The sequence below is a fragment of the Hypanus sabinus genome, chromosome 8, assembly GCF_030144855.1.
Source record: "Hypanus sabinus isolate sHypSab1 chromosome 8, sHypSab1.hap1, whole genome shotgun sequence".
NCBI lineage: Eukaryota > Metazoa > Chordata > Chondrichthyes > Myliobatiformes > Dasyatidae > Hypanus > Hypanus sabinus.
In genome coordinates, this window is record NC_082713.1 from 132,825,785 (window position 1) to 132,844,911 (window position 19,127).

Genomic DNA, 19,127 nt, shown 5'->3' on the forward strand with positions numbered 1-19,127 from the left:
ACCTGCATGCTTGGACGTTGTACAAGGCTTGAGAAGAAATTGCAGAAGTAATTTCTTCATTGTCAGCCACAGGTGAAGTTGCTGAAGATGGGAACAATGAGGACGGATGATACAAAATAGGTGGAGGCACAGATAGTGTTGAGAAAGCAGGGAATCTGCAGTAGGACTTAGAGGAGAAGAATGGACAGGGGTGGGATACAGTGCAGAGAAGTGCATGAGCAAGCGTTTCAGGTGAAGGAATAAAGGCATAGATTACTTTATAAATGGAGTGAATTCAGAATCCGGAGGTGCAAAGGGACTTGGGAGACTGTATCCAGAGATACCGGCCATGTGACAGATGCACTGCCACCTGGCTGGTCGAAGGACACACCACATGCCAATCAACATTTGGTCCCTCCCAACTAATTAATGCACACCTAAATTAATGGTCACCTTAATTGGATTATCTCGCCCAGCCCCATGCTTTAAAAGGTGAGACTTGCCCTTGGCTAGCCCTCTCTTACAGACCACCACATTGGAGGTAAGTGCATTGATTTATGCTTGGGAAGGTCTATCGTTTGTCCTGGTAAGGGAACCGCAGCTATCCAAGGACAAGCGGGGTAGCTGTTGTAGTGCTTTTCCCTTGTTCTTTGTTTGTGTAACCGTACCCTGTCCCCACACCGCTTCCTGTGTATTGTAATTGCTTGTGTTGACCTGACTTCCCCTTGTAAATAAATTCCTTCTTATTAAAACTGTGTGTGTCCAGGCCTGTACTGTTGAGACTCAAAGAACCAGTTATTTTCCATCACAACAGAGACCTAGCACAAGACTCTCTAAAGGTTAAGTCAATAGTAAGGAAGACAAGTGCAACATGAGCATTCATTTCAAGAGAACTAGAATATAAAACACAAAAATGTACAGTCGGCCCTCCTTATCTGCGGGGGATTGTTTCCAAGACCCCACCTGCGGATACCGAAAAATGCGGATGCTCAAGACCCTTATTTAACTTGTCTCAATGCGGTGGTCTTTAGGACCCAGCAGAACCCCAGACTTTATTCAGCCTGTCTCAGTGCGGTGAACCTGGCGGTGCAACTCTGAATCCGCAGTGTTTCTGTTCACGAAAGTAATCACGATCACGACTGAAAATAAGGTGGAAGTAATAAAGCGATCGGAAAGAGGTGAAACACCATCGGTCATTGGAAAAGCATTAGGCTATAGTCGGTCAACGATCAGAACAATTTTAATGGAGCATGTGAAAGGCCCTGCCCCGATGAAAGCTACAATTATTACGAAGCAATGCAGTGGTTTAATTATTGAAATACGTATGTTTCTTAAGTATTTTATATGCATAGAAAGGTAAAATATGTAATGTACTAAGAAAAACGTTTGACTAACTGACACTAAATAATACAGGATGTACCTGTTCCAACTTCAAATCCAACTTAAAGATGGACTCAGGAACGGAACTCATTCATAACCTGGGGACTGCCTGTACTTTTAAGTCATTTCTAGGTTACTTATAATACCTCATACAATGTAAATGCTATGTAAATACTTGTTATCCTGTATTGTTTAGGGAATAATGACAAGAAAAAGTTGTCTGTACATGCTCAAACAACGAGTGCTGGAGAGAGAACTTACGCGTTTTCCTGATCCGCGGTTGGTTGAATCCATGCATGCGGAACCTGCGGATAATGAGGGCTGGCTGTAATGCTGAGTCTACACAAGGCATTGGTCAGACTACATTTGGAATATTGTGAGCAGTTTTGGACCCCATATCCAAATAAAATGTGCTGGCATTGGAGAAATCTAAAGGAAATTGTGGAGAATGATCCCAGGAATGAAAAGGATAATGGATGAGCCGCATATGATGTCTCTGGGCCTATGTACACTTTCTAGAGATCAGAATAATGAGGGGGAGATCTCGTTGAAACCTACTGAATATTGAAAGGCCCAGCTAGAGTGGATATGGAGAGGATGTTTCCTTCAGTGGGAGACTCTTAAACCAGAGAGCACAGCCTCAGAAAAGAGGGATGTCCACTTAGAACAAAGATGAGATGGAATTTCTTTTGCTAGAGAGTAGTAAAGCTGTGGAATTTGTTGCCACAGGTGGCTGTGGAAGCTAAGTCATTTGGTATATTTCAAGTGGAAGTTGGTTCTTAATTAGTGAAGGTGTCAAGGGTTACGGGGAGAAGGCAGGAGAAGTGGGTTGAGAGAGAAAGTAAGTCATTTATTATTGAACAGTGGAGCAAATACAATGGACTAAATGGCTAAATTTTGCTCCTGTGTCTTATGATCTTATGGAAGGTGGCTCATGTTGTTTTCATTGTTTATGAACAGTAGCAAGGACAAGGCAGGAAACTACAGGCCAGTCAGCCTGACATCTGGAGTTGGGAAGATCTGGAGAGTATTCTAAAGGATGGGCTCTACCAATGTTTGGTTATATTGGGTCTGATTATCACACATGGCATGGCTCTGTGCATGAAAAGTCATGCTTGGAAAATCTTTTAGAGTTTTTTGAAGAGGTAACCAGAAAGGTAGATGAGGGTAAGACAGTGGATTTTGCCTATTTAGACTTTAGCAAGGCCTTCAACATGTCCCTCATGATAGGCTGGCCTGGAAAGTTAGGTCTCCTGGAAGCCAGGAAATATGTAGTTAACGGGATTCAAAATTGATTCATTCATAGGAAGCAGTGGGTGGTGGTTAAAGGTTGTTTCTTGGAATGGAAGCTGGTGACTAGCAGTGTGCCGCAGGGGTTAGTGACGGGATCCTTGTTATTTGTTATTTATATAAATAATTTGGAAGTGAGTGAACAAGGATTGATCAGTAAGTTTGTGGATGATGCAAAATTAGGAGGTGCTGTTCATGGTAAAGAAAGTTCTTGAACAGTTTGGAAAGTGGACTGAGGAGTGGCAAATGGATTTCAATTCAGGTAAGTAAGAAGTGTTAAATTTTGGAAAACCAAACAGTGTAGGATTTGTACTATGAATGGTAGTGCACTAGGAGTGTGATGAAAGAGATGGGTGAAGGAATACACGTGCACGTTCATTGAATATAGTATAACAGGTAGATGGTGGTGAAAACAGTGTTTAGCACACTGGCCTCTATCAGTCAGACCACTGAGTATAAGAGTTGGGACATTAAGTTTGAGTTGTAATAGCTGTGAGGAATACTGTGTGTGGCTTTGTTAACCCTTTTAGAAGAAAAATATGGTCAAATTGGTAAAGAGCAGAGGAAAAGTTTTTGAGTATTGTTGCCAGGACTAGAAGTCCTGAGTTATAAGGAGAGGTGGGCCAGGTTGGGACTTTATTCCTTGGAATGTAGGAGAATGAGTGGTGACGTTATAGAAGTGTTTTAAAATTATAAGAGGCAGAGTTAAGGCAGATAGTTTCAGTCTTGATACCCAAGGTAGGGATGAAGATTTACCATAAGGGAAGTGGGAAGATTTAAAAGGGATTGAAGGAGCAACTTGTTCCACGCAAAAGGTGAGTATATGCAGTGAGCTCCCAGAGGAAGAGGTTGAGGCAGATACAATAGTATCATATCTTAGATAAGAACATGGAGGGCTGGCCCAGGATGTGACCAAAAGAAGGAAATTGGGACTAGCTTGGTGAGCATGGACTCCTTCGGCTGAAGGGTCTATATCTGCACTGTATTGCCCTATAACGCTTTCAAATGAGGGGAGAAATGTAAGAAATTCAGGGCATAGAAATGGAGGAGCCCTTTGCAGAGGGTTGTGGGATTGTGATGTGGACTACCAGAGTTAGTGATTGAACCAGAGATTTCTAAGAGGAGTTTGGTTGTGTTGTTGAAAAGGATCTGAATGGCCAGAAGGTCCATATTACAAAACTGGAAAGAAGTAAATCCTCCTACCACGTCTCAGTGGCTTTCCCAAACTATTTCATATCTAAGTTTGGAAAAAATCAGAAGCACTATTTTAGACTCATCAGTCAAATTTGAAGAAACTTGGGGACCGTTTATTCGACATTTTCATATGAATTAATCTGACCTTTTCCAGACCTTCTTTCTGCTTATTCTTGTTCAGGTATGGAGTTCCGGAGTTTTTTTGACACTATCACATACTTATAAACTGTTATTATTGCCCATGTTAGTTTAGTTTAGTGTTTTTTTTTTCAATATACATTTTCTTTTACTTATTTTTAATTTTTTTTTCTTTTTTGATGATTATTTTTGTTTTTTTTTCATATATAGTTATACAGACTTGATTGATTAATGTACTTTTTTCTGTTGATGTTTAATAGGATATTATTATCTTATTACCAATGTAATTTCAAGTCTATTGTATTCATAACCTATTCATTATTATGTTATGTTTTTCTTTATATATATATGAAACTCAATAAAAAGATTGAAAAAGAAAGAAAAGGATCTGAAAACAAACAAGGACTTGGAAATTGCATGTCTTCGTGTGTGATAAAAATGGAAGGGTTGTACTTCATTATCTGTTTTTATTGTAATTTTCATGCAATGTTCCTTGCTGTCAAGCTCTTTGTCCTCTCCAAAAGTTCAATATTTGACATCTGATGTACCCACTCTGAAATTAATTGAGTATTTATGTTTTGCTTTCAGCCGAGTTTCAGCCATCAACAGTGTAAATAATATGGCATCTAGCAGTGCAACAGTATTGGAATTGCCATTGTCCATAATCGGAGACTTAGCAAACCGAATGTCCAGTGACGAAGGAGAAGTGGATGGCTCAGAGGAAACTGAGAAACTGGACTGTCATTATTCTGGGCACCACCCAAAGCCACTAGGAGTATGCTGTTTATTTTACTTATGGCTCATTGTTACCTTTCAACACTTGACATTTGTGGATTTTCATTTAATCTCAGTATATGTGGTTTGAAATAATCGCTTTGCATTTTTTTGTAGTATTGCACTTTTGGAAGTCGCCTAATGGGCAGAGGTTTCTATGTCTTTGACAGAAGATGGAACCGTTTTCGACTGGCGCTTAATTCAATGGTAGAAAAGCACCTAAATTCACAGATGTGGAAGTGAGTCTAGTGCCCACCTTAGTCTATGAAATTAATGTCTGAAGAATTTGAACATGAAGATTACATTTCTGTCCCTAATAAACACCTGCTGAGCATTTTGTAAATCACTCTCTTAAAAACCTGTTGTGCATCAATGCCAAAATATAACAGGTGTGTTTCCACTTTGGCTTGACTGGAGTGTAAATGTTATCAAACTTGTGAGATGGATGGCAGAATAATATAGTGGTAATGAGGTAACTTTTTGGTCTGCTGAAAATTGTTTTCTGATCACTAGATCAGTCCCCTTGAATTGGGAAGCACCTTGTCTATTCTTGGTTATTTTCATTTGCAGCAGAGGGAGAAAGTCTTACTGCCCATTACAGCATGCAGAATGTTGCATTACTGCAGTGTTGCAGTGGTGCTGGAGTTCAGATACTCGACTTCATTACTCATCTGGTTGATGGCAACCAGAAGCAGTTGAGCTGAGAGCCTCTTCCCTAAACTCAGAGGACTGAGTAATAAAGATCTAAACCTGCATTATTCTTCATCATTATAAGCACACTTGCTTTTCAACTCTATCTTTAGGTAGTTTGATATTTGTTTTGAGTCATGCTTCTCAATGAAATGCTAATTGGAGATAAATATTGGTGGGAAAAATTTAAACAAAAATTGATATAAAGTGTGAATAGAACAAAATGATCAATCACCAGGGTAACAAAGGAGTTCAGGGCATGGCAAGAATGCTGATTGGTATGCTGCCCATAAATCTCAACTCTAATCTACATTATTCTGATTTAAGAGGAAATGGCTGAGATGACATTAAGATCAAAATATAGTGGTTTGCACTATAATTGAAAGCAATATCGAGAAGCTCCATGATCAGGGATGAACAACTGGTAGAGTGGAAATCTTGGAGTAGTAGAAAAAAATAGCCTTGCAGTCATTGTAAAACTGAAGGGTGCAATAGGTAGGTAACTAGCGCCTATATGAGTGGAGTCTTGGGAATAAGATTTGGCTACTTACTGTAGAAATGTCAGAAAGAGAAATTTCTTTTCCTGGACTGTAGTGAGTTTTCAGAATGCTCTACTTAAGATATCTGCGAATACTCAGTTGAGTACATGTAAGACCAAGATCAGTAGGCTTTTGGACTAAGAAAATTAAGGATTATTGAGAGGAAAGGTGGATCTTTAGAGGCTGTTCCCGGTGTAGCAACAAAAATTAGAATTAAATACCTCAGTGTAGTGTATGAGGCATTTAAGGTTGAGATCTGGAGAAGTTTCTTCATGGAACATAGGAACGTAAGAAATAGGAGCAAAGAGTAAGCCATCTGAACCTTCGAGTCATGGCTGATCTCTCTTTTGACTTTGTTCCACCTATACCTGCCTTTTCTCTGTAACCTTTAATTCACCTGCTTACATATATTTAATGAGATAGCCTCTACCGTATCCCTAGGTAGGGAAGTTTACAGATTCACCCCCTCCTCATCTCCAGCACAAGTGTATTCCATTGAATCTAGTCTCACTTACAGTGGAAACAATTTTTCTGTCTCTGCCTTATCTATCTCTTTCATAATATTATGTTTCTATAAGTTCTCTCTCATTCTTCTAAATTCCAGCGAATATACTCCCAGTTGACTTAGTCTCTTTTCATAAGCTAACCCAGTCATTTCTGGAATCAACCTGCACAGCCTCCAAAGTTAGTTTATCCTTTCTTGAGCAAAAAGACCAGAACGGCACATAGTACTTTAGATGTGGCCTCACCAGTACCCTGTACATTCGCAGCATAACCTCCCTGCTCTTAAATTCAATTTCTGTAGAAGTGAAGGCCAAAGATTCCATTTGCCTTCTTGATAACCTGTTGCACTTGCAATCCAACCTTTTGCGATTCGTGCAAAAGTCCCTTGTCCCTCTGCACACAGCATTCTGCACTTAATAAAAATCGGATCTTCTGTTTTTCCTTCAAAAGTAGATGACCTCACATTTACCAGTGTTGTACTCCATCTGCCAGACCCTTGCCCACTCACTTAACCTGTTTGTATCTCTTTGCAAACTCTCTAAATTCCTTGAACAATTTGATTTTCCACTCAATTTAGTGTCATCAGCAATATTAGATATGCTACACTCAGTCACCTCTTCTAAATCATTAATGTTTATTCTGAACAGTTGAGAGCGCAGCACTGATCCTTACAGCACTCTGCTCACAGCTGATTGCCAGCTAGAGAAACACGTATTTATCCTATATTCTGCCTTCCATTGGTTAACCAATTGCCTATTCATGCCAATACATCATCCTCAACTTCATGCATCCTGATTCATATAGTACTGTCCATAACTCTTCAGCACTTATGTATATATAGCTAGGGTGCCTAAGTCTTTTACACAGTACTGTAGTAATTTTATGTATTACACTGTATTGCTGCAAAATCGGTAAACAAATTTCATGGCATGTGTGACTGATGATAAACCCGATTCTGATATGGGTCTCTATTGTGGACTGAGAGTGGAAAGGGGGCATGGAATCATAGTTGGGATGAGGGGAATAGGGTGGGAAGCACCAGAGAGACATTCTGTAATGATCAATAAACCAATTGTTTGGTGTCTCAGGGCTGGGTGTGTCTACCTGTGCCATCCCCTCTCCTGGCTGTCTTCTCTGCCATCTGCCCCACACCCCTCCCATGACACTGCACTGTCGGCATTCCCAACATTCTTTGCTCTCAGCAGATTAACAAACTCACTCTCTGCTCCACATTGACAAATACAACACAGCGAAAAAGTCTTGGGCATCCTAGCTATATATAGGTGCCTAAGACTTTTGCGCAGTACTGTATATAGATCTTTCATGCGGCACCTCATCACGCCTTCTGGAATTCCAAGTAGACATCATCAACCTTTTCCCCTCTGTCCACTGTGTTTGTAGTAATCTCAAATTGCTCCAGTAAGTTTGTCAAACAGGACCTGCCCTTCCTGAATCCATGCTGAGTCTCGCCTGATGGAACCACTCATTCAAATTTTTCACTATTTCTTCCTTAATGACAAATCTAAGCATTTACCCAACTACAGATATTTAGCTAAGTGGCCTTAGCTAAATACCTTAGCTAAAAAATGATAACTTTCCTACATGATTTTTTTGTAAATAGTGACATGACATTCACTGTCTTCCAGTTCTCTGGAACGTGCTCAGGCTTAAGAGAATTGTCATAAGTTATCAGAAATAACTCTTCCTTTAACTTTTGCCATTTCTTTCTGTGCACTGGAATGCATTCCATCAAGACCAGGAGACTTGTCTACCTTTACACCCAGTAATTTACTGAACCCTATCTCTATAGTGATTGTCTTAAGTTTCTCACCTCCAACTGCATCCGTTACATGTCTCTTTAGCATGTTACACCTGTCCTCCATCTTGAAGACTAACACAAAATAATCATTTAAAGCCTAAGCCACTAGAACATTACCCAATTTTAATTCCCCCTTCTCATCCTCCAGGGGACCTATGTCGACTTTAGCAATCATTTTCTTCTTTACCTATTTTTACTATCTGTTTTCATATTTTGTGCACATTTGCATTCAAAATCTTTTGATTCCTCTGTTGTTTGCTTAGTTGCATATTGTTGCTTTTTAAACTTCTCCCAATCTTTGTTTCCCGCTACTCTTGGTGACTTTGTATGCATGGGCACTTAGTTTAATACCTTCCTTTATTTCCGTGGTTATCCAGGAATTCTCCAGCAGAGGGCTGGGGATATATTCAAAAGTGCAATTGGGCAACAGAGCTGCATTGAAAGAGTACATGTGATTTCCTGCAAAATTGTAATAAGATCCTTGTGATTTTGTAAGACGTTCCAGGATCTTCCCTCAGACCTGTCCTGTATCATAGGGAGAGTGAAATTAGAATTGTTTTCCCTTGTCTTTAATGTAATTTTTATAAGTATAGGTACTACATTGAAATATTAATTCTAACATACTTCTCTGTCTCTTACCCAACACTTTTAGGAAAATTCCTCCTGCAGCGGACAGCCCCATGCCATCACCCACAACTTTTTCCACATCAGTGCTGCAGCCTTTAAGCAGCCCTTCTGCAGTTTATCTTCCTTCAAGCTCAGCAATTACTCCCTCTTATGTAATGACGGCCCCCATGTTGTCATCTGCAGGGTTTGTGACCACAACAGACACCAAACCCATCATGTCATACAATGCTGCCTTTCCACATGCAGCCACTGCATTTAGTTTGATGGATTCTGCGTTCAAAGCCCCGTCGTTATTGTCACCAGTACCTGCTGTTGTTCCTTCCCCGTTGCTCAGTAAACCACTGAAAACGAAAACCAGCAGATCGTCCAAAGTTAAGGACCTTCCTACCCGCAGTGAGAGGGGCTTGTGTAGTAAGAGGAAGAAACCGCCACCTCCTGTCTCCTCCCCATTCCCTTCGACATTACAGAGCTCTGCTTCAACGCCATCGTTTTCAGGATCACACAAAAGGAACTGCATACTGAACCCTGGCACTGCATTGAACTCATTTCCAGCCACATCTTCCTACAGCGCAATGTCTGTGCACAATACGAACAATGGAACCAACGCACTCAGTGCCAAAATAGACCCCTCAGGACGGACTACTCTGCCTGGCAGCTCGACAGACTCTATTAAACACATGAGCATGGTGGTAAGCAGTATTGACCCCACTCTGTCTGTTTCTTCCCTGGTGCATCACCCAGGGGACCATGCACTAGTAGCACATAACGCTATGTCTTCGCTGCCCCTTCCTTTTGACAAGTCAGAAGGTAAAAAACGTAAAAACTCTAGTTCCAGCAGTAAATCCAATAAAATAACCAAAATGCCTGGTATGAACAGTGTTCACAAACGAAGTGCTGCCAACGTCATGTCTTCAGTCTCGGAATCTTCGAACAATTCTGTTTCCCGCCAGGTAAGCGTGTTGATTTTCTTCAAGAAAACTTGCTCTGATGTGGGAACACAAAATATTTTGTTGTCTTCTGTATTTGCATGTATTACTGGAGAAAGAGGGATTATTAGATTATTTATCTCAGTGGTCTTTATAGGATCATTCTGTGCAAAAATTTCTGCACTGCTGTAGTGACAACACAGGATGAATTTAATTGGTTAAAAGTTTGAGATGTGTTGAGACCAGGAAAGGCATTCCAGAAGTGAAAGTTTCCTTGTATTCAGCGACACAAGAGATTCTGCAGATGTTAGAAATCCTGCTGAAGAGTTTCAGCCTGAAATGACTCTTTATCTCTCTCCGTAGTTGCTGCCTGACTTGCTGTGTTCCTCCAACATTTTGTGTATGTTACTCTTCGTATTCAGTGGTGTTTGTGAGACATATGTAAACTCCCCACTGTCGGATATTTCAGAAATTTGGAATTGTGTTGTGGAAAAGTATGACAAAATTAGCTTTATGTTCTTTTACATTCTTAATTTGAAAAGTGATGTGCTTTTTCTGGGGAGCAAAATAATTTAATTGCCTGAAGGCTTTTTATATTTTTTCAAAATATTTCATACTTGGGAATAATGTTGTTTACTGACTCCTGTTGAGAATCAACAACTCTCTTTCTGCATTCTGGTCGGGCATTATTCTTTAGCAAGGAGGCGAGTGGTGCTGTGACTTACAGACTGATTGAAATGACAACATCACACTGTGAGCTAGTGGAAAATGTGGCTCCAGTACTCTGTCTAATCCTGCTGCCTCAAGAGCAGGGCCCTTTGGTCTGCTCACTAGTGGGATGACTTCACTTGTCAATATTTCTGCAGTTGTCCAGACCCATGGAAGTTCCCGCCATCTGATAGTTGCTGATGCTCCCCTCTTGTACCATTGCTGCAGGATCTTCATTTTTCTCTACTTTCTTGGTAGAGCATCAGAACAGAGAGGGCTAATTGGGAGGAAGTTGGAGTTGATCTGTCAGGAAGTGAGCAGAGCAGTTCCCAGCACTTGCCACGTGTTTTTAAAAAATTGCAACAGAGAACTACTAATGTGGGATTCATCATTGCCACAAAACTACAGTTAAAATAGGACCTTATCACTATGTGAAATATAATGTGTGTTCTTGTTAGTTTGCACAATTTGTACACATCTCAAATGTTATACTGGCTAATCATGGTGTTCAAATTTAGCAGTACTTAAAACTTTATTTTCTAATTTACAAAGTACAGATTTAAGTAGTATACATACAACTGAACTGGTTTTCTGCAAATTATGGACCAGACTCCAGGCAACGGTTTGGAGACACAATTTTTTACATCCTGTTTGTTCATAATTTAGCATTTTGTCATTTTGTATTATTGGGATAGCATGGCCCAGAGGTAGTAATCATCTTTGCATAATTTCAGCAAAAAGAGACTGACAGGAAGTCATTTCAGTATGGGGCGTTATTGCTAGGAGGCGATAGCTTTTTCGAATTAAAGGCAATCCTATCTTCTTAGCCAAAATGTTTGAATGCATTCTCATTTAGAACATTTACTTGAACCCAGTAAAATGCATGAACAATACAATTTAAATGAACTGAGAGTACACCATATATTCTGTGAGTCTTTGCATGTTCTTTGATAGAATAAATGGAGGTATCCTACTACAAAGTCAGTCATAGGGAGTCTTAAACCAGCTGCTGGGACAGATGGCAACCTACAGCACAAAACAGGCCCTTTGACCCACAAAGCTGTGCCGATTATGTCCTTACCTGAGAAATTACCTAGTGTTACCCATAGCCCTCTATTTTTCTGAGCTCCATATACCTGTCCAGAAGTCTCTTAAAAGACCCTATTGTATCCGCCTCCACTACTGTCATCAGCAGCCCATTCCACACACTCACCACTCTCTGTGTAAAAAAAACTTACCCCTGATATCTCCTCTGTACCTACTTCCAAGCACCTTAAAACTGTGCCCTCTTGTGCTAGCCATTTCATCCCTGGGAAAAAGTCTCTGACTATCCACATGATCAATGCCTCTCATCATCTTATACACCTCTATCAGATCACCGTCTCATTCTCCATCATTCTGAGTAAAAAAGGCCGAGTTCACTCAACCTATTCTCATAAGGCATGCTCCCAAATCCAGGCAACATCCTTGTAAATCTCCTCTGCACCCTTTCTATGGTTTCCACATCCTTCCTGTAGTGAGGCGACCAAAACTCAGCACAGTGCTCCCAAATGGGGTCTGAGCAGGGTCCTATATAGTTGCAACATTACCTCTTGGCTCCTAAACTCAATCCCACGATTAATGAAGGCCAATGCACCGTATGCTTTCTTAACCACTGAGTCAACCTGCGCAGCAGCTTTGAGTGTCCTATGGACTTGGACCCCAAGATCCCTCTGATCCTCCACACTGCCAAGAGTCTTACCATTAATACTATATTCTGTCATCATATTTGACCTACCAAAATGAATCACCTCACACTTATCTGGGTTGAACTCTGTCTGCCACTTCTCAGCCCAGGTTTGCATCCTACCAATGTCCCGCTGTAACCTCTGACAGCCCTCCACACTATCCACAACACTTCTAACCTTTGTGTCATCAGCAGATTTACTAACCCATCCCTCCACTTCTTCATCCACATCATTTATAAAAATCATGAAGAGTAAGGGTCCCACATCAGACCCCTGAGGCACACCACTGGTAACCGACTTCCATGCAGAATATGACCCGCCTACAACCACTCTTTGCCTTCTGTGGGCAAGCCAATTCTGGATCCATAAAGCAAAGTCCCCTTGGATCCCATGCCTCCTTACTTTGTCAATAAGCCTTACATGAGGTACCTTGTCAAATGCCTCACTGAAATCCATACACACTACACCTCATCTGCTGCTTTACCATCATCAATGTGTTTAGTCACACTTTTCCACTGTCACACTTGATTGGTCCTATTCTCTCATGTCTTATCCTCTTTCACTTCACATACTTGTAGCATGCCTTGGGGTTTTCCTTAATCCTGTCCACCAAGGCCTTCTCATGGCCCCTTCTGGCTCTCCTAATTTCATTCTTAAGCTCCTTCCTGCTTGCCTTATAATCTTCTAGATCCCTATCATTACCTAGTTTTTTGAACCTTTTGTAAGCTCTTCTTCTTGACTAGATTTACAACAAGCTTTGTACAGCACGGTTTCTGTACCCTACCATCCTTTTCCTGTCTTATTGGAACATACCTATGCAGAACTCCACACAAATATCCCCTGAACTTTTGCCACATTTCTTCCTTACATTTCCCTGAGAACATCTGTTCCCAATTTATGCTTCCAAGTTCCTGACTGATAACTTCATATTTCCTCTTACTCCAAATAAATACTTTCCTAACTTGTCTGTTCCTATCCCTGTATGGTAAAGGAGATAGAATTGTGATCACTATCTCCAAAATGCTCTCCCACTGACACCTGACCAGGTTCATTTCCCAATACCAGATCAAGTACTGCCTCTCCCCTTATAAGCTTATCTACATACTGTGTCAGGAAACCTTCTTGATCATGCCTAACAAACTCCACCCCATATAAACTCCTCACTCTAGGAAGATGCCAATCAATATTTGGGAAATTAAAATTTCCCACCACAACAACCCTGTTGTTATTACACCTTTCCAGAATCTGTCTCCCTATCTGCACCGATTATTTCGGCCCAATTAAATGGGTGTTTCATGGAAATAGTTTTAAAAAGGATAAATTAGTTTAACTGAATAACGCATTATGTATTTACAATAATTAGAACACTACCAATATCACCACAATTCTATAAAACTGTGTATTCATTCCTAATAGTTATTGACGGAGAAATTCATCCAGTATATGTTGCAGTGTTCTTTTGATTGAACAAAACCAGTGCAGACACCTAGTACAGATAATGCTTCATTCAGTGCTCAATGAATAACATTACACAAGCATATGCAACTGACACTGTTTAAAAGCAGTTCACTATAAGCACGGTGTAATGTCTAACAGCCACACAAGTGCACGTGTCCTACACTAGTTAGAAACTCCTGCATCCTCCAAATCTTCATTTTCATCGTAACATTCAAAATATCGATTGATGATACCTTCAAATTCTTCATAGTTCCTAACTTGCTGAAGCAGTGAAATCATTTCATTTTCACTTCCAGTTGTTTCTCACATCTCCAAGCCTGAATGCTTAAATCTGCAGTGAGCAAAACAGTTCAGAATTGTCTTACTGCTTGTTTCTCACCATCTATCAGTGACAAGAATTACTGCTATTTGACACAAACACACACAACTGATGCTATTTGGAAACAGTTCGCTCCAAGCACAGTGTAGTGTGTAAGTACTTGCATCTGATGCTAGTTAGAAACTTTTCAGCAAAGGCCTTCTGTCCCAATTAGGTGGCAGAGTGTCCTAAATAAATGAAAAAAATCCTAGCTATTTTCTTGATTAGTTTTTGTTCTTCGGAAGTTGTCCCAAATAAGAGGCTGCCCTAATTAACCAATTGCCCATTTAACCAGAATCCACCATATTTAAACTTTACGCCTTAAAGGATTTGCAGATCAACACCAGAATAATAAATATGTCATGTAACTGATTAAAGTTTGTAAATTCTTGTTGCACAAAATAACAGGACACTGATGAGCAGTTTGGCTGTTGACCGTCTACTGGAAACTTAGGAGGGTTAGGGAGCTAATTGCGGGCATAGCAAGGTACTGACTGGCACTCATGAGCTTTATTTGACTTTCACTGTATCATGGAAAGACCAGTTTACTATTTACTATTGACTGTTTTGTTTGCTGTTTACCTGTGCTGAGCACTTCACATGCATTTTGAAATACATTTTATTAACTTACTTGTGATATTTTGTTTTATGTGCTGTGTGTGATATATGTGTTAGTACACTGTGGTCTGGGGGAGGAACCTGGTTTCATTTTGTTGTATATATGTAGTCAGATGACAGTAAACTGGTACTTGAAGGGGCATTGGAACCCGGACCTTTGAAAAAAAGATTGCATGGTGGATGTTAAAGAGGATTGTGCAGTTGGAAATGCAGTCTCAACTGTTAATATAAGTGGGATGGATACTGAGATTGACAGGATTAATTGGGAGGTAGCAAGTTAGGACTTTGGGACTTGGAGCTTTGGCAGCCAGAATGGTCAGGATCAAGGGTCAGTGTGTGGAGTAACCTCTCTTGCCCTAATGCTGAAATTGCAACAGGCTTGTAACAATACTGGTTGTAGGATCTCTAGAAGAATGGAAACAACCCAGAAGTGGTTGTCATATTTCACTTAAGGGGGAAAAAAATACTCATTTGCATAACACTGGGCAAGAAATCAGTGTAATTAAATGTCTTGGGCATATATTTCACTGCTGTACTCGTGAGAAATTGAGTCCTAGAACACTACAACACAGAAACAGGCCCTTCAGCCCATCTAGAATGTGCCAAACCATTAATCTACCTAGTCCCATCGACCTGCACCTGGACCATAGCCCTCCATACCCCTCCCATCCATGTAGTTATCCAAATTTCTCTTAAATGTTGAAAATGATTCGGCATCCACCACTCACTCTGGTAGCTTGTTCCATATTCGCACCTTCTGAGTATAGAAGCTCCCCCACATGTTCCCCTTAGACATTTCACCTTTCACCCATAGTACGAGTGTCACCCAACCTCAGTGCAGAAAGCCTGTTTGCATTTACCCTATCTATACTGCTTATAATTTTGTACGCCTCTATCAAATCTCCCCTCAATCTTCTTCATGCTAAGGAATAAAATCCTAACCTATTCAACCTTTCCCAATAACTCAGGTCCTGAAGTTCCAGTAACATCTTTGTAAATTTTCTTTGCATTCTTTCAATCTTATTTACATCTTTCCTGTAGTTAGGTGACCAAACCTGGATGCAGTACCTGGATCCAAATTAGACCTCACCAAAGTCTTACACAATTTCAACATAACATCCCAAATCCTGTGTTCAATACATTGATTCATAAAGGCCAATATACAAAGGCTTTCTTTATCGCCCTCTGTACCTGTGACAACACTTACGAAGAATTACTGATGTGTATTCCCAGATCCTTCTGTTCTACTGCGCTCCTCAGATACCTACTGCTCACCTGGTTGGTCCTCCCAAAGTGCCACACCTCACAGTTGTCTGCATTAAATTCCATCTGCCATTTTGCAGCCCATTCCACCAGCTTGTCCAGATCCAGCTGCAAGCTCCTCGCTGTCCATTTATTCTCCAGTCTTGGTGTCATCCACAAGTTTGCTGATCCAGTGAACCACGTTATCATCCAGACTGTGGATATAGATGACAAACAAGTACAGACGCAGCACTGATCCCTGTGGCATACCACTAGTCACAGGCCTCCAGTCAGAGAGGCAACCATCAACAACCACTCTCTGGCTTCTTCTGCAAAACCAATGTCTAATCCAATTTACTACCGCTGAGTGACTGAACCTTCTTGACGAACATCCCATGCGGGACCTTGTCAAAGGCCTTGCTAAAGTCCACGTAGATGACATTGACTGCCTTGCCTTCATCAACTTTCTTGGTAACTTCCTCAAAAAAATTTTAAAAGATTGTTTAGAAATGACGTATCAGTCAATCCAAATATTTTATATCCAATCCATTTGAACACCTTCCAGTAACTTTCCCACTGCTGATGACAGACTCACCGGCATATAATTTCCTGGTTTATTCTTAGAGCCTTTCTTAAGCCTATTGAAAGATGAGGGTCAATAAAATAATTCTTGATTCCTATAGGTAATTAGCAGAATGGCACCATTTTAATCTAGTCAACATCAGAATCCATAAGTGCTATTTAAATGATTGCTAAATAAAGACAGCTTGTTGTACCATAAAGAGCCATTGTGTTCCATTTAGTTACCAGTAGTCCTAAACCCCTCAGTTCTTAAGGACTTTTCCATGATGAATGAATCCACACAACGTTAGTTTTCACAAGAAATCTCTCAAATCTAGAAATTCACAGGATTTGTTGTACAGCGTTACACCAAATAGATTGTGCCTTACGGATTTCTGGATACTCAAAAGATATTGTCACAATCTGACTGTCTTCTTCTGTGGTGCCCTCTTCAATGAAAATAAGTTTTAATTAATAGCTTTTGGTCACATGTACAAAATCTGTTGCTTCTTTTTGGACCTGTGCTTCTCTGAAGATACAAATTTTGCAAAGAAAGACCACAGGTTTGTGGAGGATCTTTTAAGACCTCATGGCATTCCTGCATGTTTATTTTTACTGTAAATTTTTGAGCTCATAGAAGTCCTCTGGCTGCACACCACAGTGCTACAAACAAATAACTCCAGAACTCCACAGTTCCATTTATAATGCAAAAAAATTACCTGCTACTTTTCATTGCCAAGCAGATTTGAAATTGGATCAATGTGCCATTATTTCCACATTCCTTAAAACTTCCACATGCAGTTATCTTAAGAAAAGAACCACTATTATCGTCATCTCTAGAGAATTGCAGAAAGCTTGTGATATTAACTTTTTCATATTAATGCCTAAACAGCAGTACTGGTCTATGCCTGAGGTCTCCACTGTTATAGAGACCAGACTGCAGACAATTCAGTTCACTCCATACCAAGTCAAGAAACTGCAGTATGAGTTGACAAAGTAAAAGCTATTGCACCCAACTGTATCCAGTTATTAGCATTCCAGAATTGGCAGCACCTCAAGCCAAGTTGCTCTGGTACTGATGCAATACTGGCATTCAGCCAAATACAAAATGGCCAGAATATATCAAGTTCACAAAGAGCAGGACAAATCTAATCTCCAACTCCTCCCTCATCCCCACTCACCTCCAAATCAGTCTCCTCTCAGCCATCAGGATCTCAATCTGAAATGCCAACTTATATCTTTTGGCTCCATGCATGCTGCTTGATTCCCTGCTCCCCCCCCCCCCCCCCCGCCACCCGAGTTCTTCTAGCATTCTGTTCTCATTTTTAACATTTTACATGAACCAACTGCAGCATTTTTCCCATTCATATCTGTGGAAATGTGATGGTATTTACAATCCTTTTAGCTGAACCTTAAAAAAATAATTGTTTCTCAAAGCTACCACAATGGGCTACTGGGCCAAAGTGGTTTCTATTACTGCACTGATGGCAGTAATTTGACAACTTCAAGTTAAGTCAAGTCAAGTAACTTTTATTGTCATTTTGACCATAACTGCTGGTACAGTGCATAGTAAAACTGAGGCAGTGTTTTTCAGGACCATGGTGTTGCAAGACACAGTACAAAAACTAGACTGAAAAGAAGAACAACACAGAGAAAGCTACAGTAGACTACAGACCTACACAGTACTACATAAAGTGCACAAAAACAGTGCAGGCATTACAATAAATAATAAACAGGACAACAGGGCAAGGTGTCAGTCCAGGCTTCGGGTATTGAGGAGTCTGATAGCTTGGGGGAAGAAACTGTTACATAGTCTGGCCATGAGAGCCCAAATGCTTAGGAGCCTTTTCCCAGACGGCAGGAGGGAGATGAGATTGTATGGGGGTGCATGGGGTCCTTCATAATGCTGTTTCCTTTGCGGATGCGGCGTGTAGTGTAAATGTCCGTGATGGCGGACTTCTTGCTTACTTTAGCATGCTTTTAAGAGGTGTATCTCCTAAAGCAGTGTTGACAATGGATTTGATTCTATAGTTTAATGAAGTTTGACATTTAATTTTGTCCTGAAAATGCTTATATAAACTAACATTGGATGATTATTTTGAAAAGATAACTGTTCATGGGGTCAGAATGATTTAATATTGCAAGAGGTTTATATTTTAATACTGCATTTAATTTTGCCACCATGTAACTTGCTGTAAAAATGCTCATGTGTGGTCTTAATTCTCTTTTAACCTTTTCATATCTTTTATATAGATAGGAAAAAGTAGCAGTATATCTTTATCACAATCCAGTCCTTCAACCACAACAAGCCTTGCACATGGTAACAGACAAGTAGGTAACAGAATATCTATATAACCTTTAATGACTCATGCATCTGAGTGACCTTTTGATGGCAGGAATGTTTTGAATTGACTCTTTAGTGTGGTAACTAGAAGCAAACAGTTTTATTTTCATTCTAAATCCTCTTCACCATAAGAACAAAAGCAGTTTGATCCAAATCACGTTCATTTGCTAAACAACAGCAGATTCAACTAACATCAAGTATATAAAGTTCAAGTTTAATTGTCATTCAATCATACGCATGTGCATGACTAA

General features: G+C 40.2%; 1 protein-coding gene across 20 annotated transcripts in view; it reads left to right on the forward strand.

The window, feature by feature from the left end:
• Nucleotides 1–19,127, forward strand: part of LOC132398438 (ataxin-7-like protein 1) — a 267,811-nt gene that overhangs the window by 234,027 nt on the left and 14,657 nt on the right. For 18 of the 20 annotated variants that reach the window (XM_059977870.1, XM_059977872.1, XM_059977871.1 and 15 more), the window contains 4 exons: nucleotides 4,570–4,756; nucleotides 4,873–4,994; nucleotides 8,960–9,884; nucleotides 18,786–18,867. In XM_059977870.1, the coding sequence (XP_059833853.1) occupies nucleotides 4,570–4,756; nucleotides 4,873–4,994; nucleotides 8,960–9,884; nucleotides 18,786–18,867 (1,316 nt within the window). The remainder of the gene's footprint in view (nucleotides 1–4,569; nucleotides 4,757–4,872; nucleotides 4,995–8,959; nucleotides 9,885–18,785; nucleotides 18,868–19,127) is intronic. The other 2 variants (XM_059977867.1, XM_059977869.1) reach the window with 2 other exon arrangements.